The sequence below is a fragment of the Dipodomys merriami genome, unplaced genomic scaffold (assembly GCF_024711535.1).
Source record: "Dipodomys merriami isolate MVZ:Mamm:240054 unplaced genomic scaffold, mDipMer1.0.p SCAF_6, whole genome shotgun sequence".
NCBI classification, from domain to species: Eukaryota; Metazoa; Chordata; class Mammalia; order Rodentia; family Heteromyidae; genus Dipodomys; species Dipodomys merriami.
In genome coordinates, this window is record NW_027206179.1 from 6,823,156 (window position 1) to 6,833,324 (window position 10,169).

Below are 10,169 nucleotides of genomic sequence, written 5' to 3' on the forward strand. Positions count from 1 at the left end.
TATATTGCATATTCATATCTAATATCCAACTATTCAATCACATAATTAGGAACATATATATATATATATATATATATATATATATATATATATATATCATGTAGAAGGGAATACATTTCCTCTCCTTCCTTTCTGGCACATTCTCTTATTTTCTTTCTTCACTCTTCTCTTTATTAACACATAACTTTACTATTTTATTTTCACTTTTTTTTTTTTTTTTTTTTTTTTGTCGGTCGTGGGGCTTGAACTCTGGGCCTGGGCGCTGTCCCTCAGCTCTTCAGCTCAAGGCAAGCGCTCTACCACTTGAGCTACAGCGCCACTTCCGGTTTTCTGGTGGTTTATTGGAGATAGGAGTCTCACGGTCTCTCCTGCCCGGGCTGGCTTTGAACCGCGATCCTCAGATCTCAGCCTCCTGAGTAGCTAGGATTACAGGCGTGAGCCACCAGCGCCCGGCTTTTATTTTCACTTTTAATTTCCATCTTGGGTCCCTGACACAGACCCTGCTTGTGACGCTCCCCTTGTGCACGCAGGTGAGCGGGACCTGTGCGCATGCGCCTGTGGCTCTGCATCCTGAGGTCTCCATGGCAACCGGGTGGCTGCCTCCACCTGCCATACCTGGAGGTCACTTGTTTTTCCCAGTTTCTCTCCCTGGGCCACCAAGACTTTGAGGCCCTCTGAACCCCAAGACAAGGTCTAGGCGTGGCCTGTACTCGAATGGCTGTGGCGCGGGGCCCTTCCTGGGTGCGCAGGAGGCGCTGTCCCCGCGGGGGCCATGTAGAAGGCGCCCGGGCCTGGAGAAGGTCTGGCCATTGGCCACTGTTCCAGCGGTTCCTAGGAAACCGCCAGGATGGTAACAATGCCATCCACCTTGAGCCCACCTCGGGTCCTCACCTCCACCTGCGGGCCTGGGGCTGGAACTTAAGGCCTGAGCGCTGTCCCTGAGCTCTTCCACTCAAGGATAGTGCTCAATCACCTGAATCACAGCTCCACTTCTGGTATTTTGGTGGTTAATTGGAGATAAGCGTCTCGTGGACTTTCCTGCCTAGGCTGACTTCGACCTTAGATTGTCAAATCTCAGCCTCTTGAGAAGGGAGCCCCTGGCTCACCCAGCATGTGTTACTTCCTCATTCATTTTAAGTCTATGCTCTAATTGCACAAATGGTTTACAGGGTGGTATTTCACAATGCATGTATTATCTTTTAATTAGATTAACCCTTCACAACAGCTGTATTCACAATAGCTAAACTGCCCAAGCAGCCTAGATGTCTTACAAATGATGTCTGGATAACGAAAAGGTGTTATAGATACACAAGGAAGTAGTATTCAGTCATAAGAATAGAATTAAGTTGTTTGCAGGAAAATGGAGAGAAACTGGAGACCATCATATTAAGGGTCTCATATTCAAAAATCCAGATATATAAAAGATATATTTACGCACTATTCAAAATCTAGATATAAAAGTTCTATCTACCTACTACCCACAGATAATGTATATGTATGTATATGATATGTACATGTACAAGATAGTATATCTCTATAGGTAGTACATACAGGTACATGTACAAAGATATGTATAACTGTATATGATATGTATAGGTATATATATGTATAGATATGTATCTATAGTTAGTTGAAAACAGGATTGTAAATATAACATTGTTTCAGGGTATGAAAGGATGAGGGATAAGGAAAGACAATTATAGAAGTTAAATATCAGCATATCTTTACTTTTGAAATTCTTTGTTTATCCTATAAGCATCTTAACTCTTTTCTTTTACATTCTTATCAAGGGTACAATGGTTGTTTTTCATAGTTGCTTAACAATATTTAAAATATTTGGCTTCGGGCTGGGCATGTGGCTTAGTGATAGAGTGCTTGCCTAGCATGCATGAAGCCCTGAGTTTGATTCCTCAGTACCACATAAACAGAAAAAGCCAGAAGTGGTGCTGTGGCTCAAGTGGTAGAGTACTAGCCTTGATCAAAAGAAGCTCAAGGACAGTGCCCAGGCCCTGAGTTCAAGACCCAGGACTGGCAATATGTATGTATGTATATATGTGTGTATATATGTGTGTGTGTGTGTGCACATGTGTGTGTGCATATATATATATATGGTTTCTTGGAGAGTTGTCATCACTGCTGTCTGCTTCAACCAGATAAGCCAGGTACTGGTGGTTCATACCTGTAACCCTAGCACCTCAAGAGGCTGGGATTCAGGGATCATAGTTTGAAGCCAATCCTGGTCAGGTAAGTCCATGAGACTCTTATGTCTAAATTTATGACCGAATCCCCTCCCCCAACTAAAAGGGAAAAAAGCTGGTAGTGGAGCTACAGATTAAGTCGTAGAATGCCAACCTTGAGGGGAAAATAGCATACGGACAGCATCCAGGCCCTGAGTTCCAAGATTTACACTTTTAAAAAAAAAAGGAAGAGATATCTTAGTAGATGCACAAAGCACAATGCAGAAACATAGGAATATGCAAAAAGCCAGAAAATATGACTCCTGCAAAATTCAGAATTCTTCAACAACTAAATAGAAAGATGCTGACATGATGAAATGCCAAAGAATCCAAAAGTCTAATTTTAAATTAAGCCAGTTGTCTGATCAATCATCTTAAAAAGAGACAACAAATAGATGATTGAGTTGAGGAAGTCAGTTGAAGAGTTGGTCAGAAATTCAATGAAAAACTAGAGATTCTGGGGGAAAAAAGTCAAATTTCAGAAAGGAAAGGCTCCACAAATCAAATAAAACAAAGTGAAGAGCATTACCAATAGGCTAGATTTAGAAGGAAGCATGATTGTTTGGTGCTGATGAAGTTGGAGGTTGAAATCTGAGGATCGTGATTTAAAGCTAGCCCTGACAGGAAAATTCATGAGACTCTTACCTCCAATTAACCACCCAAAAGCTCAAGTGATAGAGTGCCAGCCTTGAGTGAAAAAGCTAAGGGACAACACTAGGGCCCTGAGTTGAAGCTCCAATAACCTCCCCCCTCCCCGCCCTGCACACAGAGGAAAAATTATTTGAACCATTATTTCATGCACATATTTTTTATTCATCAGTTGTGATGTAGCACACATACACTACAGTGTACATATAAATTCATCTACTAATACAGTTTTACAATGGTCCTGTCAGATCAAAACAATATTTTCTGCTGGTCGAGACTTCATATAGTCCCTTCAAATCAATACATACTCACCCCTTTGGGTGTTTGTTTGGTTTGGTTTGGTTTGGGGATTTTTTTGTCTGTCATGAGGCTTGGAACTCAGAGCCTGAGTTCTGTCCCTGAGCTTTTTCACTCAAGGCTAGAACTCTATCACCTTGAGCCACAGTACCACTTCCAGTTTTCCAGTGGTTCATTGGAGATAATCTCACTGACTTTCCTGCCCTGGTTGGCTTTGAATAATGATACTCAGATCTCAGCCTCCTGATTAGCAAGGATTACAGGCATGAGCTACTGGCACCAGTCCCCTTTAGTATCTGTATAAAATGGAATCTTGTGTGTGTGCACGCGTGTGCATGCACACGTGTACACACACACACACAACGAGTGCATGTGTGCGTGTGCACGCACACGCACCTGCACACACACACTTGCTAGTCCTGGGCCATGAACTCAGGTCTGGTGTCCTTGAACTTCTTTTGCTCAAGGCTAGCCTTCTATCATTTGAGCCACAGCTCACTTCTGGACACACACACACACACACACACACACACACACACACACACACACATACATATACATGTATATATACATATATGTATGTATGTATGTATATATACATATATGTAGTTTATTGAAGATAAAAGTCTTACTGACTTTTCTGCCCAGGCTGGCTTTGAACCACGATCCTCAGATCTTAGCCTCCTGAGTAGCTAGGATTCAAAACATAAGCCACTGACACCCAGCATAAAATGGAATCTTTTAGACAAATGTCTGGTATAGAAAAGTCTTTCTTTTAAAAAGGCTCTTAGCTAGCTGAGAAGCTCATGTGTGTAATCCTATTTAGTTAGCAGGCTGGAGGATAGAGGCTCAAGGTAAGCTCATGTTTCCATATCTTGGAGTTGGTTTCAGTATTTTATAAAGACATGAAGAGGCACTTAGGCATTGTGTTTTTGTGTTTCTCTCCTAAGAGTATCCTCTTTTGGCCTCAATGTTCCCAAGTCTCTAGAATCCTGTATAATTTATCATATCCTAGTGCATTTTAGATCTCATTTTTTTGTCAGTCATGGGTCTTGAACTCTGGACCTGGGTGCTGTCCCTCAGCTCTTCAGCTCAAGGTGAGTTCTCTACCAGTTAATCCATAGTGCCACTTCCAGCTTTCTGGTGGTTAACTGGAGATAAGAGTCTCATGGACTTTCCTGCCTGGGGTGGTTTTGAACCATGATCCTTAGATCTCAACCTCCTGAGTAGCTAGGATTACAGGCATGAGCCACCAGCACTCAGTGGTTAGATGAAATTTTTGCTGGCCTCAAACTAGAACTGATTCTTCTGATCTCCACCTCTCATGTGATTAAGATTGAAGGCATGAGCTGATGCATCTAGCTAAAGGAAATTGTTGTTCATAAGTTACCCCCAAAAATTTATTCTTATCACTCAGGAATCTGAAGAAATGCCAAATGGGTGAATTTTTATTATGTTACAGGAATGGAAAAGGAAAGGAAATGTAGTGGAGATGCTGCAATGATGCCACAGTCCACACCATGGGAAGACAGGCAGACATGGCTAAACCTTCATATTGCTGCACCCATGTGACCAGGAATGAGCCCAATATTTAGAAATCAGCTTCTTAAAGCAATCCAGACAGGAAGGGGCTAGATGACTGTGTCTCTACCAAAAATTCCCAATGATTGCATAACAAGTCTTCCCTTAAGAGATTTGGAAGGTTCAACTCGAGGTTTGCCATAACCTCCACTACAAGAAATGAGAGCTGGATGTTTTGTAACCTAATACCCAAGGCATTGATGAACTGTTAAAATAAGTTAATTTAGCCAAGTACTGGTGGCTCACGCCTGTAATCTCAGCTACTCTGGAGGCTGAGCTCTGAGGATCATGGTTCAAAGCCAATCCTGGCAGGAAAGTCCATGGACTTATCTCTAATGAATCACCAGAAAACCAGAAGTGGCCCCATGGCTTAAAGTGGTAGAGTACTCGCCTTGAGCCAAAAAGAGCTCAGGGATGGCACCAGGTCCCAAGTTCAAGCCCCACAACCGACAACAACAACAACAACACAATGAGGAGCTGGGGACATCAGAGGAAGGACCCCAATGGCTGCACCTCCATTGGAGAGGAGGAATTAGAGAAGTCCCAGAGAGAAAGTGAAGCATCCAGTGATCCAACTCCCACCCAATGAGGAGAAGGTGCTGGCATAAATCTGAGGGAAGTTCTGCTTCTTGGCAGGAAAAATAAAAGCTATAAGGGTTTGAAAAACCCTGGCTTCATTTATGGGAGCAGAAGGACAAGGCAGGTTTCTTGCAAATCCAGAAATTCTTAAATGCACACTTCTCATCATTCCAACCTCTTTTTTTAAATTCTGCACAGTCTTCATCTTCCTGGTTGTTGGGCTCTCCTTCATTCCAATATGTGCTAAAGCTGCAAAAACCCATGCACACAGGCCTGAGGTCATTCTCATTCATCACACACAAAATGGCAGACAAGCCTTGTTCTGGACCCAATAATCTGCCTGGTGGGTCTTGACATTAGACCCTTCTGTCTACTGGGTGAGATTTGTTGTTGTTGTTGTTGTTAGCTACAAAGCAGTGGAAATGGAGCTTAAGTGGTGAAGCACCAGCCTTGAGAGAAAAAGCTAAGCAACAGCAGGAAGCCTGCAGTTCAAGCCTCAGTACCAGCACACACACACACACACACACATACACACACACACACACACACACACACACACACACACACACACAGCAGATATATACAAACCAGGTAGTCTAGGTTTTATATCAAAATTTCCTCTCTGCTGGGTATGAATGGCTCACACCTATAATCCTCACTACTCAGGAGGCTGAGATCTGAGGATTTGGGCTCAAAGGCAGCCCAGGTAGTGAAGTCTGTGAAACTCTTATCTACAATCAACCACCACCAATCAGAAGTGGTGCTGTGGCTCAAAGTGGTAGAGTGCTAGCCTTGAGCAAAATGATCTCAGGGACAGCGCCCAGGCCCTGAGTTTAAGTCCTACAACTGACAAAAAAAAAAAAAAAAAAAGGAACACTCCATTCTCACACACTTGCGCATACACACACACACACACACACACATTCAATAAGGTGTTTCATTCTGTCTGGGTTTACCTATGCGACAGAGCTGAACCATTCACCCACTGCCAATTATCTTCCTTTTCCAAGTCTGAGATCCCAATCCAAGCTCGGTGTTTTTTCGGCAAGTTGAATTTTAGGAACTTCTGGAGGGAGAGAAAAGGAGTCAGAGTCCTCTGTTTGGGTTTTCATTCATTTGTTTGTTTGTTGTTGTTTTTTTGTCAGTCATGGGGCTTGAACTCAGGGCCTGGGCACTGTCCCTGAGCTCATTTTTGCTCAAGGCTAGCACTCTAGCACTTTGAGTCACAGTTCTACTTGTAGATGTCTGGTGATTAATTGGAGATATGAGTCTCACAGACTTTCCTACCTGGGGCTAGTTTTGAACCACAATCCTCAGATCTCAGCCTCCTGAGTAGCTAGGATTACAGGTGTGAGCCACTGGCACCTGGTTGTCCCCTATTATTTTTTTGAGTCGTGTCTCCCCAGTCTCTTTGGGAAAAGGTTCTCCTTGCAACCTGCCACCCAGCATTCTAAGGTGTGACTCTTCACTGCTCTAAGTGTGCTTAAAAGGTGTGAGCACCCCTACCCTGGCACTGTGTGGCCAGGTGTGCTATGGTTCACAAGCAGACCATGGCACAAACTGGCTTCTGCACAGACATGTTTGACACTGTCTGATTACCTACATAAGGAGTTCTGAGCATGCCACAAGAGCAACCCACAAGAGTAGGTTTAGTGGACTCAGACCCTAGCGGGTCACCATTATGGCTCAGGCACATCACCTGTTTTCAGCTCTGCCTTAGGTGATGCCCCATTGCACGTGTGGCACCAGTTTTGCTGCCAATATTTACACCAAGGAAATTGGCAACTGGCCTATATCAGGATGCCTTCCTGCCTGCCCCAGAAAACAAGTTTTGTTTTGTTTTGTGGAAGAGGGTTTATTGATTTTTTTTTGTTGATTTTGAGAGAGAGAGAGAGTGTGTGTGTGTGTGTGTGTGTGTGTGTGTGTGTGTGTGTGTGTGTGTTCTTGAACTTAGGGCTTAGGCTCTGTCTCTGAGCTTTTGTACTCAAGGATGGTGTTCTAACCCTTGAACCACAGCTTCACTTCTGGCTTTTTGGTGGTTCCTGGGTTCATGGACTTTCCTTCCCAGTCTGGCTTGGAACTGAGATCCTAAGATCTTAGCCTCCTCAGTAGCTAAGATTACAGGGGTGATCCACCAATGGCCAGCCCCAGATCATGTTTTAGATACAGCTGGGCGCCAGTGACTCACGCCTCTCATCCTAGCTACTCAGAAGGCAGGGATCTGAGGATTGTGGTTCCAAGCCATCCCAGGCAAGAAAGTTCATGAGACTCTTATCTCCAATGAACCACCAGAAAACCAGACGTGGTGCTGTGGCTCAAAGTAGTAGAGTGCTAGCCTTGACCGAAAGAGCTCAGGGACAGTGCCCAGGTCCCAAGTTCAATCCCTACAACTGACCAAAAAAAAAAAAAAAAAGCCAAAGCACCTGTGGGGATGACTTACATGTTAGGCATTCTCCCAGCCACTTGCTCGTGCTCACAGCTTGCCTGTCACCTTGTCTCATTCCCCCCTTCTTCTACTACTTTCCAGGAGGGGTACCCAGCCCCTCCTCCTGACAGCTGTGTGCCCCCACCGCCTCCTTCCACCTGAACATCGGTTGAGTGCAAGCCCCACACCAACAGAGGCTCCATTAGCGCACCTGCTCCTCCAAGTTTTCAATGATCACCAGCTGGGCCCCCATTTCCTGGCAGGCGATGAGAGAATCGGTCCAGTTTCGGGTGGACTTGGAGAAGAAGTAACAGTTTCCTTGGAAGGACGTCCAGTCCCAGGGGCAGGGCCGGCACAGGCGGTCTAGGAGAGGAGGAGGAGGGTCAGGCTGGACTCATCCATGGATGTCATTCCTGTCGGCCCCCCAACCTTCAAGCCCTCAACAGTCAGGGCCCTCCCTCTCTTAATGTCATTCTCCTCTCCACTTTCTGAACCCCTTCTCCCCCATCAGAAGCCAGGCATCATGGGCTCATCTCTAGTCTGGGAGACATAGGGGCCTTAGAGCTCAGAACAGACAGCAGCAGGACCTTGGCTTAACTGAACACCTATTATGTGCATGCACTACCACCACCCCGCTCCCATCCCCTAGGAACACCAAGTGCCACCTTGATGTTAACCCAGGGTTCTAAATTTACAGGGGAGGTAACTGAAGCTCAGAGAGGGCCAGCGACACTCGCACAGGGACCTCGTCTGAGGTGGGGAGGGGGGTCCCCTCGGCCACCCAGACATTTCACCACTCACCTACTCCAGATCGCAGCTGATTCAGTTCTTGATAGATCTTCTCCTGTTTCTGGTCACTGGGGTTCTTGGGTACTGTACACATCCCCACACACACAAAAAAAACAGAAGCTATAATCACTGCACACCCAGGGTGGACATTTAGTCAAATTTTTTCTGCACACACCCCCCCTAAATCCATCAAGAATATCATTTCAAAGATGGAAGGTGTTGGTTCAATCCCATTTGAAGCTGAAGCATCCAAGACTCTCCCTTGTTCTCCCTCCCCTACAGCAGGGAAGCCTCTAGAAGGCTCTGGAATCTTTGACCCTAGACTCTTCCTGCCCCTCCCCCCAGCTTCCCTAGTTCCTTCCTGAATCTGGTTACTGCACCAGAGCAATAAACACCCCGCCTGCAGGCCTGCCTCACCTCTGTAAAGGAATGTCACCAGGACCCCAACAAAGAGAGTGATGAAGAGCAGCTGCAGTAGCAGGGGCCCAAGGCCATGGCCCAGATGGCCTAGGGAGAGAAATAGGGGTTTCTGGAGCTGAAGTCCCCACCATCACCTGAAGTGGGAGGGAATATAGTAAACTCCTGAAGAAGGCATTGAACTCCATCTCATCTTCACCTCCCTCCTCCTCCCTGCAGGACCAGAGAAAGTTAAAGAAAGCAAGATTCTGGCCTGGTACCAGCCTCGTCTCCAAGCACACAGGTTCTAGATCGTAGCTCCCCTACCCCACTTACACGCCAAAATCTTATCCTACTTTCTAGAGCTGGACTTTGTCCTCCAAGTTGCCGTAACCTCTGCTTCTCTGTTCCCATGTCTCCAGGAGGTGCCTTCCGGCCCTTATCAGCATCTACCCACATTGTACCTGTAGAATGGTGGGATCCAGGCTGTGGTTCAAGCCCAGAGCCTCTAAATGAAAACCTGCTGCTGACCATCACCTCTTCCTCTGAATGGCAGAGTGTCCCCAGAATGCCTATAGTCCCAGCCCAGGCTCACTTCCCACCCCCAGTTCCCTGGCCTTGCTAGTGACCACAGATTTTGTTCATCTCCCTGTCTTACTCCCCATACCCTACTGTCCCTCTTAAAGAAAAATGGTGGTGCGGGGGGGGGGGGGGGGGGGGGGGGGAGGAGTGTAACCGGAAATGGTTATCGAGGGCGGGGCTGAGGAAGTGGCACATATCATTGCCAGATCTCGAAAGATTTCACTCAGGTTATGGAGGCCTGAGCTCTACAATGGAAATGTTTGGTCTGTCTTTAGAACCATTTTCTTCTGGAGTTCCGCCCCCCCCTCCCTCTCTCGATTGTTTGCCGCAGGGTGTGTGTGTGTGTGTGTGTGTGTGTGTGTATAATGGTCCTGGGCCTTGAACTCAGGTCTGGGCACTGTCCTTGAGCATTTTTGTGCTCAACATTGGCATCCTACTATTTGAGTCACAGTTCCCCTTTTGGCTTTTTGGTAGTTAAATGGGAAAACATTCTCACCCAGGCTGGCTTTGAACTGTAGTCCTCACATCTCAGCCTCCTGAGTAGCTAGGATAGCAGGTGTGAGCCACCAGCACCTGCATGTCTGGGGTTTTCTCTAATGGAACTGAGGTTTGAACTCAGGGCCTCCTGCTTGCTG

The 10,169-nt window shown here is 46.0% G+C and overlaps 1 protein-coding gene across 2 annotated transcripts; it reads right to left on the reverse strand.

Moving 5' to 3' along the window:
* Positions 1 to 3,832: 3,832 nt before the first annotated feature.
* LOC138813442 (CD209 antigen-like protein 2) lies at positions 3,833 to 9,586 on the reverse strand. 2 transcript variants are annotated; one of them, XM_070001873.1, is made up of 6 exons: positions 9,417 to 9,586; positions 8,974 to 9,063; positions 8,569 to 8,640; positions 7,979 to 8,130; positions 6,299 to 6,405; positions 3,833 to 5,591 (listed from the first exon to the last, which is right to left on the reverse strand). In XM_070001873.1, the coding sequence occupies exons 1-6, from the start codon at positions 9,484 to 9,486 to the stop codon at positions 5,438 to 5,440; spliced, it is 645 nt and encodes a 214-aa protein (XP_069857974.1). In that variant the 5' UTR covers positions 9,487 to 9,586; the 3' UTR covers positions 3,833 to 5,437. The 2 variants fall into 2 exon arrangements, with proteins under 2 accessions (XP_069857974.1, XP_069857973.1); XM_070001872.1 differs by having other exon boundaries at positions 6,299 to 6,408.
* Between the last annotated feature and the right edge of the window lie 583 nt (positions 9,587 to 10,169).

What these genes read in the sequence shown, in the direction of transcription:
- LOC138813442 (XM_070001872.1), bottom strand. Translation starts at nt 9,486, where the DNA reads ATGGTCAGCAGCAGGTTTTCATTTAGAGGCTCTGGGCTTGAACCACAG. An exon ending in TCAGCTGCGATCTGGAGTAG is followed by an intron (nt 8,131 to 8,568) that starts GTGAGTGGTGAA and finishes CTCCTCTCCTAG; the next exon opens with ACCGCCTGTGCCGGCCCTGC. An exon ending in TTGAAAACTTGGAGGAGCAG is followed by an intron (nt 6,409 to 7,978) that starts GTGCGCTAATGG and finishes CTCTCCCTCCAG; the next exon opens with AAGTTCCTAAAATTCAACTT.